We start from the raw sequence: 18,882 nt of genomic DNA, 5'->3' as shown, positions 1-18,882 counted from the left end.
ACCCAAAGGAAAATAAAATAGGGGTGAGAGAGAGGAAAAAGAGTGGAATGATAAAATGGCAGAGAAGTATTTCTCTCCTGCTCTGTTTCTCTATTCCATCTTGTTCTGCTCCTCCTGTCTCCCTCCCCCTCTTTCTCTGAGAGCAGCTATAGTGATGGCATGCATTCTCTTGACAGAGTCTGATAAGCGCAGCTGCTGCTACAGCAGACTTTGGGAAAATAGCTTCACATGTGCAGCCTGTGTCTTGGTCTGTGCAGCCTGTGTCTTGGTCTGTGCAGCCGTGGACTCGGTGTATACCCCCCTGAGAAGCCACTGCACCCTTCTCATTAACTAAACATGACTCTTAAGAGGATTATTAGCCCACTTTCTGGACAGGATGTCGGAAGCCATCAGCAGAGGGAGAGAAAATCCATTACATTAATTGCATTGCGCTGGGGGAGGAGGGAAAAAGAGTGATGCATATGTATAAAAGGAAGAAATGAGTGGTACTGAGAGAAGAGGACAGCAGGGATGCTGGAAAGAAGCAGGCGGCGGGGAAGGATCTACTGATGGAGAGGGAAGACCTGTGAGGTTGAATGATCACTCCTCCTTGATCCCCCCCTGTGTCTGAGGGATGACTTGGTACAGTCCTCCAACAATAAAACAGCCTACAGTAACCCTTCATGTGGTACATATCTGGGTTCACACCGGTGGCCCACATTGCGTGAGTAAGGTGCAGCATCTGCGATGCCAGCCCAGTCGGAGGGTCCGAAAACGCCCCAGAATGGCTCCGGCTCAGTTCTTCAGCTGGAGAGACTGGGCAGTGTGTTTAGTGTCAGGCATAGGTCTGTCTACGCCTGGCTACCTGCGCCTCTTCTCTCTCCCTGCCTGGCAGGCAGAGCCACAGCATGAGTAAGTATTGCCTCCACACACAGACCCACTGCGCTCATACATCTGCTCTGTCTGTGTGAAGATCTGTCTGTCACCTTCTCTTTACTTTTCCTTGCTTCCTGTCACTCTGTCTGTGACTATGGAGATGATAACGATGATTATGGTGGTGTTCACTTAAATGAATGCTTATTCTCTACACAGGAAGTGGTGGCACAAGGGTGGGGTTTCACCTCCCGTACTCCACTCATTGTCTCAGAGTAAATGAAGATGAGCTGCAGGTTTTTAGCTACTGCCCTGTCACACGTAGTTTTTTTATTACCTCTGTGGAACTGCTGAGCAGCATTACACTAAGGGAAAATGTTGAAACAGAATTTAACAAATCCAGATGACAGAATTTATTTTAAGATGTTATAGAATGCTTTCTGTTTGTGGTGGTGTAATCATGTGCAGACAGTACAATTATGATCATTTGTGAATTAAAAATGCATCATTTTTGAACCCGTAGATTGCTTTAGACTGCTCGTTTGACCGAGCCATGCCATGTATGTGCGCATGTATGTGACACGTATTGGCATGGTGTTATGGAGCATGTGTAACGTGTGTATTTGTTCCTATGCAGTACCTTTTCTTTAGTAAACAATAGTGAATGTTTTCTGTTCTTGCAAAACCTAAGCAGTATACGCAATACAAATTGTGAGGGACAATGCAATTATCTAGAAGGTTCTAGAGATTCAGACACGCTGGCTATATTGGGTTACATACTGCATATGTATATTTCGCTGTATAAATGCCATGAATATAAGATCTAGGGAGTTTACAGATTCTTTGTGCGTTACTCAGGGTGTTTAGAGCTTCTATTTTTGCCTAAATATGAAATGATGGCCTACAGTGTATGATTTCAATTAAGGTTTATTTGGAAATGCATTAATTGCTGAAAATGCGGATAAGTTCCCCCTCCCTTTTGGACCCTTCGCTTCCTGGAAACCATAGACTGAAACGCATTATCCGTTTTATTCTTCACACAATGCCACATCATTAGGAATGTATACATTTATTCAGATTTCTGCTCTTTGTATGTCTTGCTGTGTGTGGAGACATGACCTGAGCTCTCCTGGTATATAAATAGCTCCATTGTCAGCTCCTAGGGTGCAAACTGGGTAGAACCTGTTTCATTTGGAGAGCAGAATCTCCTGAGGGGGGCGCTCCTCTCTGCCACAGACGACAGGAAGATAGGAGGACCCAGCACAATGACTGAGCAAGAAATGTAATTGGCAAGATACAGCAGGAAATCATCCTTTTGATTTATCTATTGAATAGAGGATCGTTACTGCTCTTGTGATACTGAAAAGCCCCCCCCACCCCCACCCCCTCGGCTCTCTCCGCACTGTGCATTTACTCTTGTCATTTGACGGTCGGCTGCTGAAGAAGTAATAAGTCAATGATAATTTATAACTGTCAGTCAAGACGCGGACGGCTGCCACTCTGATGTCTGGTGATGCGATGGAGTGGACAGACAGGGGCGAGGGTTTGAGCCTGTGGCAAGGGGGAGGGCTGTGGTGCTGAAGCAGCTGTGAGGGGGAAGGGGGATGCTGCCCCGTCCGTCCTGGAGATGACGGGCGCCAAGACCGAGACGGTTTGCAGGAAAAGGCCCATTATCTGAAAGAATGCATAGGCTGCTATATATTATTATATATCCTATTGACACCTGTAAAAGGACCGAATAGGCTTAGTTTTACTCCGTTACTCCGTTTCTTGAATGTTCACATTTCTATAGTATCTCCTAATGTTAGACGAGGAAGTGTACATGTGTGCCTGCAGGCCTTAAAGCCCCCATGCCATCTTTTTAAATCACAATTTCAAATGTATCACTTTTTTTCATGAAAATGGCTCCAAATATAGATTTGATCATTTTTATTTCCATGAGCTTCCTTTTGCTATTGAAATGCTCAGTCTGATCGTGTTGATACAAATGTAAATATATTTACATACTCAGCCCTGATTGGCGGATAGTATCGTCTAGAGCCTACCCTGCTTACCCTTTCAAAGTAGGAGCATACATATGCAAATAAAAGATTACTGGTCATTGGTCAGACTAATTAGATCAGATTGTGATGTGCTTTGGGCCAAAAACTTTATTCCCCCTCAACAGGCTGAAATTCCAGGTATTTTTTATTTATTCAAAAAGCTCTAAAAGGGAATTATAATTTCTACAATTTCAGTGTTATTTCAACCTCCTAGTGTGAAAATAAAATAACACATTAAAGAAGTTAAATCACTTTTTGCACTGGATTGCCCCTTTTAATCGCAAACTCAAGTATGACATTACCTTATTCAGCTTTGAAAATGTCACGTCTGCATAAAAGGTCATTCCTCTCTAAAAGGCATGAGACTGTCTCTTATGTAACCGACTCTTATGGAATATGGAAAGCAACTATAGGCTAAATTATCTGATGTTTAGGGCAAGTTAGTGTCCTCACATTGTGGAAGGGTGTGGCCGGTGTTTAGCCTAGATTATATTAAGACATTGTCCAGTATCACAGAGGATGGGCTTAGTGAGAGTGACATCCATTGTGATGACTGTCAGTGTCTTATCAGGGTATCTGTGTCATTGTGGCAGGCTGGTGGCCACTATGCGTCAAAGTCATGGGCTTGGCTTTGGTTACTCACGATCCACAATGGATCTGTGGATGATTTCATCACCACCATTTGGCATACAGTAAGCTAGCTCTTATTCTTGCCCATAGCCAACCCCACCCTGATTTAGATGCATTGACCCCTCCACCACCGCCCTGTTCTACATCTTTGCTGTATGTGTGGGTGTGTGAGTTTCATTCCCCCTGCCACTCTGGCTGCCTGGTGCAAGCCTACAGCTCTACTCTGAGGGCGGTTCTGCCTGTTCTGGGTACAAAATGTTTTCTCTTCGTGCATCGAAGGGAGCGGAGGCTGTTTCTCTGCCCTCCAAAGTGTACATTAATTAGCTTACTCTGTAAGGGATGAGCACAGTGTGCAAATTTGCTCATTAACCTCATTATGCTGTTAACTTGAGAAAACAAGAGGTCAATTTTAGGTGTGTAAGTATTGTAACTGCAATAGTACTGCCATTTTTGGGGGGTACTGAATGGTAAACTTGCTATATCACAATTTTGACCGCAGACGGACATTGTACATTTTAGTCTTTAAGATGCATCCATCCATCTCTTGTATATGATGTTAGCCAGTTGAATGTAGATGCTGATGAATGTCAGCCCACTGGAGTTTGTTCCCTAAGGTAATTGAAAATGGGATGATATGGGGACAAAGGGCCAGGTGCTGTGAGTCTAATCGGCTGGTGCTTATCAGTCAGGCTGTTGAAATAACTGTAAAATGCCTTGATGTGCTCTGGGTTTTTGCTCTGTTGAACTGTTTGGGATTGGTAGATGGGCTGGTGCTGTATAGAATGAGCATGAAAATGTCTTAACGCTTGAGAAGATATGTAACAGAAGTTATTTTTGAATGTTTAGAATGTCAGGTCTGGAGGAGGCTTCTACGGGCTACGCCCTGATTGTTAGCCTCTCCCATTTTTAGCACTGCGATCGTGATAATGATAGTTCTTTCTTCTCCTTAGGAGCCCTAGCGTCTTGCAGGAGCCGTGTATGTGTGTGTGGTCAAGTGGAAAGTAGGCTAGATTCGGTCTAACCTCCAGCCATTTCTCTCCTTCCAGGGCTTTCTGAAGAATGAGAGGGACAATGCGCTGCTCTCTGCCATCGAGGAGTCACGTCGCAGGGTAGGTGGCGCACTCTCCTCTGACTAGTTGCCATGACCACACCCTCATTGCACCCCATGTCCACATCTAATAATCCTATTTGTTTTACATTTTCTTTTACACACCCGATGAATAGATGGGACAGATATGTTTCGGTCATAGATTGTATCTCCTAACTTTTCTCTCTGACAGCTTGGCATACCTAATTTTCAAATACGTACGCTATATTTTCAATCAGTTTCATTCTTTTTAATAAAAATATTAAACCCATACCCTCGGTTGCCAATCATGATTTGCTCACCTTGTTCCGATTTAAACCCTTAGCCTATTATCTTTCTAAAATGGTTTCCTCTGCATGACTTCAGAGCGGCTTTAATTAGGAACCGTTCCAATTATCATCCTCTGTCCCGGTGGGAATGAGAGAGAATCCAGAGACCTTGTCTATTTCTTGTCTAATCTGTTCTTGGCTAAATCTGGACCAGCCATGAATGCAGACCCATTTAGCTTCACAATCCCATCCCTCCACACACCCAGGCATCACAGGGCGTGACCCAGTTTGAAGAGCCCGTCCAAGTCTCGGATCTCACTTTCACTGTGTGGGGCCCCAGGATACCTGCATGGGTGACTGTGGTGATTGGAGGTGTTTATTGTGTACAGATATCTCTCATGACGAGAGGTTTTGCAGTGTTAGCTATTTTTAACAAATCACAAGGTCTCTCCCATTTATGCAACCTAGCCTGGTTCTCTCAAATTCTTTCAAATTGTTCTGTCCAAGTTACTTGTTACCAAGTTCTTTTTCTTTTTCTCTCTATTTTGTGCTCACATGTTCTTGTTTTCTGTCAGACGTTCCTCTTGGCAGAGGAGTACCACCGCGAGTCCATGCTGGTTCAGTGGGAGCAGGTGAAGCAGAGAGTACTGCACACCCTGTTGGGAGCAGGGGAAGATGCTCTGGACTTCAGCCAAGACATAGAGGTCAGTCTCCAGATATCATTTTTATACTTAATATATGATTTGCACACATTTAGAAAAATACACACTCGTCAAAGACTGATACTAACCCACATGGATGTTGTGAAATTCAATAACGGCCTCAATAACGGCCAGGAAAGTACTCCTGTTTTTAATAATGGATGAAGACAAGCCACGTTCGGCTTTGGTTTTCCAACATGTTATCGGTCTTTACCAAAGCAAGCTTGGTTTTATGCAGACAGCTTTGTTTAGGAAAACCTTCAGGGCTCCATCTACTGTATTTAGCACAGTAGCTACATTGCTTTCCTAAACTGTAGCTCTGGCACATTCTCCAGTGTGTGTTGGAGTTGACACTTGGATTTTTGGGGGATTTTGTCCTTCTCTGTGCTTATTGCATTATTATCCATCAGTTGAATTGTCCATGTCTGACCTGCTGTTCACTCCCTATGTCAGAAACACACCCTCTACTGTGTTCAGTTCTTGCTCATATGCTCTCCTCTTATAATGCCATGTCTCATACATCCTTATACTGCATTATACCATGGCATTCTTGAATACTTGTTTCTGATTGGCTTGAAGGGCATTCTAGAGCGTGCATTATTTCCTTGTAACGCGCTGTATATTTGCACGGTAGAATTCAATGGCTATAGTTCTTACATGTTCTATGTTTGAGCTGCTTTTGAAAGCAAAAGTCAAATTAAAAACATTGGCATTGTTGAATTAGATTTTCATAATGGCAAGCTAGGACTGATGGTTTGTTTAGCTAAACTAGCAAGTCTGTTTGGTTATCACGGCAACTACTGCAGCTATCTAGCAAACTTGCTAGCTACTTCGGTGGATTTTGAACACATTTTTAGTGGAACATGTGCACATTTCTACTGGCAAATAAGCAAATGAATGCATTTCTACTGGCAAATATGAAAATGAACACATTTCTACTGGCAAATGAACACATTTATACAGGCAAATGAACACATTTCTACTGGCAAATGAACACATTTATACAGGCAAATGAACACATTTCTAGTGGCAAATAAGCAAATTAACACATTTCCACTGGCAAATGAACACATTTCTAGTTGGCAAATGAACACATTTATAGTGGAAAATGAACACATTTCTAGTGGAAAATGAACACATTTCTACTGGCAAATGAACACATTTATACAGGCAAATGAACACATTTCTACTGGCAAATGAACACATTTATACAGGCAAATGAACACATTTCTAGTGGCAAATAAGCAAATTAACACATTTCCACTGGCAAATGAACACATTTCTAGTTGGCAAATGAACACATTTATAGTGGAAAATGAACACATTTCTAGTGGAAAATGAACACATTTCTACTGGCAAATGAACACATTTATACAGGCAAATGAACACATTTCTACTGGCAAATGAACACATTTATACAGGCAAATGAACACATTTCTAGTGGCAAATAAGCTAATTAACACATTTCCACTGGCAAATGAACACATTTCTAGTTGGCAAATGAACACATTTCTAGTTGGCAAATGAACACATTTCTACTGGCAAATGAACACATTTCTACAGGCAAATGAACACATTTCTAGTTGGCAAATGAACACATTTCTACTGGCAAATGAACACATTTCTACTGGCAAATGAACACATTTCTACTGGCAAATGAACACATTTCTAGTTGGCAAATGAACACATTTCTACAGGCAAATGAACACATTTCTACAGGCAAATGAACACATTTCTACTGGCAAATGTACACATTTCTACTGGCAAATGAACACATTTATACAGGCAAATGAACACATTTCTACTGGCAAATGAACACATTTATACAGGCAAATGAACACATTTCTAGTGGCAAATAAGCAAATTAACACATTTCTAGTTGGCAAATGAACACATTTATAGTGGAAAATGAACACATTTCTACTGGCAAATGAACACATTTATACAGGCAAATGAACACATTTCTACTGGCAAATGAACACATTTATACAGGCAAATGAACACATTTCTAGTGGCAAATAAGCTAATTAACACATTTCCACTGGCAAATGAACACATTTCTAGTTGGCAAAAGAACACAAATATACAGGCAAATGAACACATTTCTACTGGCAAATGAACACATTTATACAGGCAAATGAACACATTTCTAGTGGCAAATAAGCAAATTAACACATTTCCACTGGCAAATGAACACATTTCTAGTTGGCAAATGAACACATTTATACAGGCAAATGAACACATTTCTAGTGGCAAATAAGCAAATGAACAAATTTCTGCTGGCAAATGTGTTAAATTATAGCCATGGTATAAAAGGGATAATCAACTCGGGGTTCTAAGTGTTCTCTGGAAAATAATGCAACTCCGTGGAAAGTCAGTTCCACTCACACACCTTCCACGTCGTTCATGCTTTCCATAGAACGCATAGCCCCTCGTTGATTATCCCTTACCTAGACAACCCTCTACGTTGAACATACATTTTATGGGTATGTCCCTTTTGTTCTGAAGAATGCAAGGTCGATCTGGATAAATGTTTGTGCGTGCGTGCTCGCATTTAGAAAGTGTCTGCATTCAAGCGTGAACTTTGTTCACAATGGCTTTCACGCTACATTGGTCATGACTTTACAATTATGAGCAACCAAGCGAACACTCTTCACTCTTCTTAGGTTTTTCATTTCCTTTACCTTTTTCTATTTAGTCAGAAATCACTTCTGTATTTTTACATTCACGTACATACGGTAGTCATGATTCGTCTCCCTGTGTGTCTTGTGTTGCAGCCCAGCTTTGTGAGTGACGCAGGAGTTCCTGGACGGAGTGCTCTTGACAGCGTGGAGGTGGCCTATGGACGACAGGTCAGTAATTTGGCTTGACGCTGATTGCGCTGCAGTACCGCTTAGAACGATTAGCCTGAGATACCTACAGTAAATGGCCCAAAAGGGAAGTGCAGTCCTCAATTAATCTAATTTCAAATGTTCAAAGATGTGAATCACCAAAACCCATCCTCTCTTGTGTATTTTACATATTTCCCTATGTTATGATTTTAGACTTCAATAGGCTATAATACATCCAGTCAGCCTGGAGCTAAGTGCCCTGGAACCTTACTTTTGTGTGTATAAAGTAGTTGTTGTGGAATTGTTAGATTTCTTGTTAGATATTACTGTACTGTCGGAACTAGAAGCACAAGCATTTCGCTACACTATGTGTATGTGACCAATAAAATTTGATTTGACCTCATGAGCTGAATGGAAGCACAGCCTCAGTCAGGATGCAGCTGCACTCTAGTCCACTTCATAGTAATGGGGTCATGCTAAGCAAGGCAGCAACAGATCAGATCAATTGATTAGCTGGAAGAGCCAGGGCATGCTGGGTAATTTCTCTGCCCCACTGCACAGGTGTAGGATAGTCTGTCTCGTCCTCTCCAGTCTGTACATTCTGGGTGAAAGAGGAAAGCGTCTGCTGGTAAAAGAGGACATAATGTGTCGCCACATCGCCTGCAGTGTCATCTTCCACAGGTCTTTGTGATCTCCTTTGATGACCTCCTGAATGTTTTCGTCCTTCTTGTTCTATTTTTCGTCATCATCACTTTACTATGCGATCGTAGCCCCCCCGGGTGACTGGATCGTGGTGATCGGGTGGCATTAGTGCTGAAACAGTCGCCATTCAGTCTGTCAGCACTGATCACTCTCCTCTGCTCCATCAGTGTTTTCTCTCCTTTTATTGTCCCTCAGATCTATGTTTTTAATGAGAAGATAGTGAATGGACATGTCCAGCCCAACCTGGGAGACCTCTGTGCCTCAGTGGCAGACAGCCTGGATGACAAGGTAAGTCCCAGCTGATCCACGTCTCCATTCCACATTATTATCCCCCCATCTGCAGACGTTAGTTGGTTCTTCTTCCCCTTCAATGGCATTATTATGGCATTTGTATGGATGTATTTGTGTGTCCAGAATGTGTCGGACATGTGGTTAATGGTGAAGCAGATGACAGACGTGCTGCTGGTCCCAGCCAAAGACACGCTGAAGAGCCGCACGGCCTTGGACATGCAGATGGCTTTCGTCACGCAGGCCCTGCAGTTCCTGCAGAACAGGTTGGAGGAGGACAGAACCATCAAAATAGAATACTCCCTTAATGTATTATAAAACTACACTACCCCCCCCCCCCCACACACACACACACACACACACTAATGTTTCTCTTTGTGTTTCCACTACGGTAGCTATAAGAACTACACCATGGTGACGGTGTTTGGGAACCTGCACCAGGCCCAGCTAGGAGGAGTCCCTGGCACCTATCAGCTGGTGCGCAGCTTCCTCAACATCAAACTGCCAGGGCCTCTGCCAGGCATGCAGGTACTGTACTGCCCCCACACTGCAGCATATCCTGCTAGAGATGACATCAGCGCTGTGCACAGCCTTACATAGCACTGTATTATTCAAGATGGTGTTTTTACTAAGTGTAGTGTAGATCCGTGTAGGGCTCCCGAGTGTCGGAGCAGTCTAAGGCACTGCATCTCAGTGCTAGAGGTGTCACTACAGACCCTGGTTCGATTCCAGGCTGTATCACACCCGACCGTGATTGGGAGTCCCATAGGGTGGCGCACAATTGGCCCAGCTTCGTCTGGGATGGGGTTTGGCCGGGATAGGCCGTCATTGTAAATAAGAATTTGTTCTTAACTGACTTACCTAGTTAAATAAAAAACGATACTCACAGCTAAACTCAGCCGTGTGTGTTATAACAGGATGGTGAGGTGGAGGGTCACCCAGTCTGGGCTCTGATCTACTACTGCCTGCGCTGTGGGGACCTGGGGGCTTCCATGCAGGTGGTGAACCGGGCTCAGCACCAGCTGGGAGACTTCAAGACCTGGTTCCAGGAGTACATGAACAGCCCTGACAGACGGTAGGAACCTCACACATACTGTGTACCTCCACTGTGTGTAGTCATCTGGTCTAGGTTCTCTGATTCACTTTCTCCTGCAACTTGAAGTGCTGTAACACCATGGCTCAGAACACCAAACCACCAGTGTGATTTGCTTTTCTCATATGAATAGAAACTAATCTGCTTAGTACTCCTCTCTCCAACCCTTTGTCTCTCTGTCTTAAGCTCTGTCTGACCTATACTGTGTCCTCAGCCTGGCCCCCGCCACAGAGAACAAGCTGCGTCTCCACTACCGCAGAGTGCTGAGGAACTGTGCTGACCCCTACAAGAGGGCCGTCTACTGCCTCATCGGGAAGTGTGACATCGCAGACAATCATGGAGAGGTGGCCGACAAGACCGAGGACTACTTGTGGCTTAAGGTGCTGTCTGAATACCAGTCTGTAGCATATATGTTAATATTACCAGTGTTCATGATACATAGTGCCTTAAACACAGCAATACTCCATTTACATTTGTCATTTAGCAGATGCTCTTATGCAGTGACTTAAAGGAACAATTAGAGTTAAGTGCCTTGCTCAAGGGCACCTCGACAGATTTGTCACCTAGTCTGCTCTGGAATTCGAACCAGCGACCTTTCAATTGCTGGCCCAACGCTCTTAACTGCTGCACTACCGCCCAGTTAGGGAGGATCAGGTAAAATAGGTTTGCCTCTTGTCAATACTCCCTGACATTAATGTAGACCTGTTCTGTCCACCCTGCCCACAGCTCAACCAGGTGTGCTTCGATGACGACGGCAGCAGTGCTCCTCAGGATAGACTGACATTGGCCCAGCTACAGAAACAGCTTCTAGAGGACTACGGTGAGTTCAGAACACTGCAGGATACATGACAGCCAGACTACTGAAGTGAAAATAGACCTGGATACTAATTCTGTTCTAAGAGAGAATACTGGCTAGGACTGGAGGACTCTTAGGGTTGGGCGGTATTCAGATTTGAGTACTTTCATACCGTTCCTGTACCGTACTGGGGTATACAATATTACCAGCAGTGCATACGAGCACTATTTCTTTCCAAACGTTAAAACATGTATTTGATTTATTTTGACACGCATAACAAATTAGGCAGAAGGGATCTTGATCCAGGAGGGGATTGTTTGTCTCTGCTGTAACCAAGAAGCTTGATCTTACAAGGTAGCCTCTTAGCTATCAAGTTAGCAAACCATACCTGCGTAGCTGGAGCCCTGAGATGGAGATACATTATGAGGCACATTTTAGATAGTTATAAGCAGGGGCATCGTGGTATTGAAAATCATATTGTCTGTATTTCAAAATACCCCGATAGACGGTATACCGTCCAAGCCTCGACTTTTAAAGTAGAGTTGTGTAATGGCACCACTTCTCAGTCCCCCCTGGGATCTGATCTGTTCGGATAAAGAAGTGCTTCATTGTTCACTGTTAGAGCTTCAACTTTTCTTTAGTTTTATCCCACAGAGGGAGGCCAAGCTCTCCCAACTGGAGGATGAGTCATGGCTTGTTATCTCTCTCATTTTAACACCGTGTATTAAAAGGTGACTGTGACTCATAGATAAGCCTCCTGCCTTTCAAAATGGCTGAGGTATTCATGTTTTCTTCCTACTCAGTTGAACATGAACTTCACTGAGAGGGATTAATGCAAGTTGATGTGGAATAGTTTGTTTAAAAATGCTTTAATATTTGTAATACTGAGCAACTACAGGTGACTGCCAAAATAAAGGAAACCTCAACATACATCGTCATAAGAGGGCATTGGGCCACCACGAGCCAGAACTGCTTCAATGGACCGTGGTATAGATTCTACCAGTGTCTGGAACTTTGTTGGAGGGATGCGACACCATTCTTCCATGAGAAATTCCATAATTTGGTGTTTTGTTGATGGTGGTGGAAAACGCTGTCTCAAGCACCGCACCGGAGTCTTTCAATTGGGTTGAGATCTGGTGACTGAGAAGGCCATGGCATATGGTTTACATCTTTTTCATCCTCATCAAACCATTCAATGACCGTCGTGCCCTGTGGATAGGGGCATTGTCATCCCATGGAGGCATAGCAATGGTAGTCGAAATAATCGCCTGCCCAGCATTTTCTATACATGACCATAAGCATGATGGGATGTTAATTGCTTAATATACCTGCTTTCAATATACTTTTTATCCCTCATTTACGAAAGTGATGAAGTTGTTTTGGCAGTAAATTGCTGACTTTATCTATATTCAATTAGCATGTTCTATATTCCATTTTCTTATTGTGAATGTGATCCTAATGATTTAGTTTATTTCTGTTCCTTTCCAATCTGCAGGAGAGTCCCACTTCTCGGCCAGCCAACAGCCGTTCCTGTACTTCCAGGTGCTGTTCCTCACGGCCCAGTTTGAGGCTGCTGTGGCCTTCCTGTTCCGGGTGGAGCGTCTACGCAGTCATGCAGTTCACGTGGCTCTGGTTCTCTATGAGCTACGGCTGCTGCTCAAGTCATCAGGGCAGAGCGCACAACTGTGTACGTCCTGTCAGGATACCTACCTGTCTGACTTTTCTCTACATTGACAATCAGTCATGTTCTACAAAGGATGTCTTAGTTTGCAGATATTGGAAGGAGACTTGACTTACTGTTGCATGAAGTATGTGGTCTTGTTCATTAGGGATGCAAAGCTTGATTCCTTTTTAAAAAGGGGCTTAATTTCTAGGTAAACATCATTGTAGTTTTGAAGCCGATACTTAGTGAATGTTTTCTACCTTTCAGTGAGTCAGGAAGCTGGGGACCCCCCTATGGTGCGTCGGCTCAACTTCATCCGTCTGCTCATGCTCTACACGCGCAAGTTTGAGTCCACAGACCCCCGGGAGGCTCTACAGTACTTCTACTTCCTACGGTACGTTACGCTACGTTGCGGCCATCCTCCTAACAGATGCTGTTCTCAGGTGAGGTGAATAGGACTTGGAGGCATGGCTGTAGACTTCCTACGGTACGTTAAGCTTAGTCATGGGGGGAGTCGATACAGCTGCATATCTCAGTATTGTTTTGCTATTTGACTCCCAAGTATCTATTTGATTATTTATTGCCACTGTAGGTAGCTTTATCTAGCATTAGTTGCCTGTACCTGCGCCTAAACTCCCAGTATTTTTCATCCTAAAGCTTGTTCTCCCTCTTCTTTTTAAATAGGGTGCCAACTTGTTTTCAGCACTTATTTCCATGACTGATCAAAGCCTTGTTTTCTCATGCTCTCTCTTGTCTTGCAGATATATGGTTAGCAATATGTTTGGAACCTCAAATTGCAGTAATATCAAAATATGTAATCACAATGCATATGAATAACCCAGTGGGCCATGAATGATACAGAGGCTTTCACACATGCCTTTGGTTGGTTTCCTCTTTCTATTCAGGTTCATTTTGATGAGAGCCTTCAGACCTCTATCATTATTTAAAAGATGTCATGTGTATATAATCATTCAGTTTGTTAATCAAATATGTGAATGTGTATCCTCTCTTCCTTTTGGACACAGGAATGAAAAAAACAACCAAGGAGAGAACATGTTCATGTGCTGTGTTAGCGAGCTGGTGATTGAGAGTCGAGAGTTTGACATGCTTCTAGGAAGACTGGAAAAAGATGGCAGCAGAAAGGTAATGGTCACGCCTTCATTTTCAATTTTGTTCATTATTATTGAACTCAGTTAAATATGATCCCTTTCGTGAAAGCATTTGTGGTCCTGCTGATTTTTCCATTGTGCTCGTGGAACCCCAGAACATTTCTATTCAGGCCGTTCAAAGAGCTGATTGTGAGTTGTGCTTCTCCCCCAGCCTGGAGTGATTGATAAATTTGCCGGAGACACTCGAGCCATTATCACAAAAGTGGCGCTGGAGGCTGAGAACAAGGGCCTGTTTGAGGAAGCAGTAAGACTGTATGAGCTGGCCAAGGTGAGCAGGGCTCTGGGAAAGGTTACGGGCAAGCTGTGCCAGTGGGTTTACTCTAGGTGGAGGTACAGGCTGGGTAGAGGAAGAGTAGGAAATAATGAAATGTCACCTCACATTCCTCTGTTTTTCTCCTCTGATCTTTAGAATCCAGACAAGGTCTTAGAGCTGATGAACAGGCTGCTGAGTCCTGTTATCGCCCAAGTCAGCGCTGCCCAGTCCAACAAGGAGAGACTGAAGAACACTGCTGTTGCCATCGCCGAGCGGTACTATCCTTGCCATCTACTCTCACTCACATACGTACTGTGCATCATTTACATTCTGCATTGCCACTGAAATTAGATCATGTTTGATGTTGCATCATATAGGCTTACTGAAAGCAATTGTTAAAAAGACGAGTGGACCTCATCAAAAGTGGACCATTTAGGCCCAGTTCTAACTTTAGTGTGTGGTCTTGTTTTCTGACTCAGGTACCGGACCCAGGGTGTTGCTGGAGAGAAGTCTGCAGACAGCACCTTCTACCTGCTGCTGGACCTCATGACCTTCTTTGATGAGTACCATGCTGGAAACATAGACCGGGCCTACGATGTGAGTCTTATCACCCAGGGCTTCCTGCCTGATGGCTTGCAATGCTGTTTATTCAGATGGCATTGAGAAGCTTTATGATAGCCTCCTCTCCACTTAGATGTTAAGTCCCCTATTTGGAGACTGGTTCCGAATAACATTTTGGTGTACAAAGCTCTCTGTGAACATCATAGGGTCCGTGTCTTAAAGTGCCAGAAATCCCCATCTCTCTGCTCTCTGCTCCCACTCTCCCAGCAGAGCTGACTTGAAGTGTCAGGTTTCAGACCCCACATGTACATAGGGAGTGACGTGTCACATTTTCTTGCCCATCCAGACAAGGAACAATTTCCTGTGTCTGGGAAACTCACATCTGTGCTTGCAATAGCGCACATGAAACAGGATAATTTAGTGGATGCAACAGCCGGATTTAGAGCTCTCAACATGAAAATATACTAAATAATTGTGTATAATTAAACTAAGACCACTTTACCTTGGTCACAGACGGACAAAATCACTTTGTAAGAAGTCTGCACACATTTGAATGGTGTCTCTGCGCCTCTTAGTGGACATTTAAGAGAAAATTCTTTCTGCAGTTATGAAATAGTTCCAATTTTGTACTGTCTGAAAAAGTTTGATCATATTTATTTTACAGTTATAAGAAATTCAAAAATCTTATAGTGAATTGTTTATAATTTTATTGTTTATAATTTTATTGTAACTATTTTAACATTTTAAAATTTCTGCAATTTCAAGCCCTATTGCCCCAGTTTTTTGAATGGAAAACAATTATATATGATTTTTCATATTTTATTTGATAAAATATTGATTTTGGCCTTTACAACTAAAGCCCATAGAAACGCATTGCATAACACATTCATAAATGGCAAAAAGGCCAGTCAAAAAAATGTATCTGTCCTAAATCTAGAAGATATTTAAAAAAATATATATATATATATATCCCCTTTTTTTTATACATATTTATCCCCTTTTTTGGGGTAAGCACAAAGCTACCTTCATACTTCCATTTGTTTTTAAAAACGGTACCGGTTACCTTCAGACGAGTCCCTTGAGAACGCCAATGTGAGAGTCTCCCCTTTCCATAATAGTTTTTAGGGTAAACCATTCGGACCCTACGAACGTTTTCCTGAAAAGGCAGATTTTCGGCGTATCTCATGGTCTGACAAACACTGTTCGTTCTACCTCTGCCACCTTTCACTGCAGATGCTGAAGTTCGACAGTGGTGGATTGAGATGTATCCAATGCAAAAAAAAATCTCTAGTTTTAAACTGACGGATTTTGATGGGAATTTTTTGGTATGTTCGATAGAAGCACCGACTCAAGGACATAAAGGAAAGTCACCCTTTTTCAATGTTATATTGTTTTTGTGTGTTTAGATGCACAAACATGATATAATGTTTAAAATTGGTAAATCTTTAACTGTCCCTAACTCCTCCCCTCCAACTCTCTCTTTGTCTCTCTGTCAGGTGATGGAGAGACTGAAGCTGGTCCCTCTGAGTCAAGACAGTGTGGAGGAAAGGGTTGCTGCATTTCGCAATTTCAGTGATGAGGTGAGATATATTATAAGTAGGTGTGTCCAAACTTTTGACTGGTACTGTGTATATATGTACACAAGCAATCAATCAAATGTATTTATAAAGCCCTTCTTAAGCACCTCAGGATTAAATGTCAGTTTGCTTTTCATAGCCGATCATTCAGAGTATCTCTACCGCTCTTGCTGTCTCTAGAGAGTTGAAAACAGCAGGTCTGGGACAGGTAGCACGTCCTGTGAACAGGTCAGGGTTCCATAGCCGCAGGCAGAACAGTTGAAACTTGGAGCAGCAGCACGGCCAGGTGGACAGAGGGGACAGCAAGGAGTCATCAGGCCAGGTAGTCCTGAGGCATGGTCCTAGGGCTCAGGTCCTCCGAGAGAGAGAAAGAAAAAGACATAGAGAGAGACTTAAATTCACACAGGACACCGGATAAGACAGGATAAATACTCCAGATATAACAGACTGACCCTAGCCCCCCGACACATAAACCACTGCAGCATAAATACTGGAGGCTGAGACAGGAGGGATCAGGAGACACTGTGGCCCCGTCCGATGATGGCGCCGGACAGGGCCAACCAGGCAGGATATAACCCCACCCACTTTGCCAAAGCACAGCCCCTACACAACTAGAGGGACATCTTCAACAACAGGAGAAAGCCCATCCTGAGACAAGGCCGAGTATAGCCCACAAAGATCTCCACCACGGCACAACCCAAGGGGGGCGCCAACCCGGACAGGAAGATCACGTCAGTGACTCAACCCACTCAAGTGACGCACCCCTCCTAGGGACTGCATGGAAGAGTACCAGTAAGCCAGTATCTCAGCCCCTGTAATAGGGTTAGACACAGAGAATCCCAGTGGAGAGAGGGGAACCGGCCAGGCAGAGGCGGCAAGGGCGGTTTGTTGCTCCAGTGCCTCTCCGTTCACCTTCACACTCCTGGGCCAGACTACACTCAATCATAGGACCTACTGAAGAGATGTCTTCAATAAAGACTAAAAGGTTGAGACCGAGTCCGTGTCTCTCACATGGATAGGCAGAGCATTCCATAAAAATGGAGCTCTATAGGAGAAAGCCCTGCCCCCAGCTGTTTGCTTAGAAATTCTAGGGACAGGAAGGAGGTCTGAGTCTTGTAACCGTAGCGTACGTGTAGGTATGTACGGCAGGACCAAATTGGAAAGATAAGTAGGAGCAAGCCCATGTAATGTTTGTAGGTTAGCAGTAAAACTGTAATCAGCCCTTGCCTTAACAGGAAGCCAGTGTAGAGAGGCTAGCACTGGAGTAATATGATCACATTTTTTGGTTCTAGTCAAGATTCTAGCAGCCGTGTTTAGCACTGAAGTTTATTTAGTGCTTTATCCGGGTAGCCGGAAAGTAGAGCATTGCAGTAGTCTAATCTAGAAGTGACAAAAGCATGGATACATTTTTCTGCATAATCTTTGGACAGAAAGTTTCAGATTTTTGCAATGTTACGTAGATGGAAAAAAGCTGTCCTTGAAACAGTCTTGATATGTTCATCAATAGAGAGATCAGGGTCCAGAGTAACGCCGAGGTCCTTCAGCTTTATTTGAGTCGAATGTACAACCATCAAGATTAATTGTCAGATTCAACAGAAGATCTCTTTGTATCTTGGGACCTAGAACAAGCATCTCTGTTTTGTCCCGAGTTTAAAAGTAGAACATTTGCCGCCATCCACTTCTGAAACACAGGCTTCCAGGGAGGGCAATTTTGGGGCTTCACCATGTTTCATCAAAATGTACAGCTGTGTGTCATCCGCTTTGCAGTGAAAGTTAACATTATGTTTCCGAATGACATCACCAAGAGGTAAAATATATAGTGAAAACAATAGTGGTCCTAAAACGTAGCCTTGATGAACACAAATGTACAGTTGATTTGTCAGAGGACAAACTGATATCTTTCTGACAGATAAGATCTAAACTAGGCCAGAACTTGTCCGTGTAGACCAATTTGAGTTTCCAATCTCTCCAAAAGAATGGGGTGATCGATGGTATCAAAAGCAGCACTAAGGTCTAGGAGCACGAGGACAGATGCAGAGCCTCAGTCTGCTGCCATTAAAAGGTATTTTACCACCATCACAAGTGCAGTCTGTGCAATGATGGGGTCTAAAACCAGATTGAAGCGTTTCGTATACATTGTTTGTCTTCAGGAAGGGTGTGAGTTGCTGCGCAACAGCCTTTTCATTTTTTTTGAGAGGAATGGAAGATTCGATATAGGCCGATTCGTTTTTTATATTTTCTGGGTCAAAGTTTGGCTTTTTCTAGAGAGGCTTTATTACTGCCACTTTTAGTGAGTTTGGTACACATCCGGTGGATAGAGAGCCATTTATTATGTTCAACATAGGAGGGCCAAGCACAGGAAGCAGCT

The 18,882-nt window shown here is 43.3% G+C and overlaps 1 protein-coding gene across 5 annotated transcripts in view; it reads left to right on the top strand.

Annotated features, from left to right (window-relative positions):
• Nucleotides 1-18,882, top strand: part of LOC109867237 (nuclear pore complex protein Nup93) — a 32,877-nt gene that overhangs the window by 9,835 nt on the left and 4,160 nt on the right. For all 5 annotated transcript variants that reach the window (XM_020456272.2, XM_020456273.2, XM_031801414.1 and 2 more), the window contains exons 4-19: nt 4,571-4,633; nt 5,456-5,584; nt 8,359-8,433; nt 9,310-9,402; nt 9,529-9,668; nt 9,798-9,930; nt 10,320-10,477; nt 10,710-10,875; nt 11,222-11,315; nt 12,787-12,978; nt 13,222-13,348; nt 13,980-14,097; nt 14,275-14,391; nt 14,533-14,651; nt 14,856-14,973; nt 16,434-16,517. In XM_020456272.2, coding sequence (XP_020311861.2) covers nt 4,571-4,633; nt 5,456-5,584; nt 8,359-8,433; nt 9,310-9,402; nt 9,529-9,668; nt 9,798-9,930; nt 10,320-10,477; nt 10,710-10,875; nt 11,222-11,315; nt 12,787-12,978; nt 13,222-13,348; nt 13,980-14,097; nt 14,275-14,391; nt 14,533-14,651; nt 14,856-14,973; nt 16,434-16,517 — 1,926 coding nt within the window. The remainder of the gene's footprint in view (nt 1-4,570; nt 4,634-5,455; nt 5,585-8,358; nt 8,434-9,309; nt 9,403-9,528; nt 9,669-9,797; nt 9,931-10,319; nt 10,478-10,709; nt 10,876-11,221; nt 11,316-12,786; nt 12,979-13,221; nt 13,349-13,979; nt 14,098-14,274; nt 14,392-14,532; nt 14,652-14,855; nt 14,974-16,433; nt 16,518-18,882) is intronic.

This window comes from Oncorhynchus kisutch, linkage group LG22, assembly GCF_002021735.2.
Source record: "Oncorhynchus kisutch isolate 150728-3 linkage group LG22, Okis_V2, whole genome shotgun sequence".
Lineage (NCBI taxonomy): Eukaryota > Metazoa > Chordata > Actinopteri > Salmoniformes > Salmonidae > Oncorhynchus > Oncorhynchus kisutch.
Note: the sequence above shows the minus strand (reverse complement) of the source record. Positions and strands in the feature narration are given on the sequence as shown.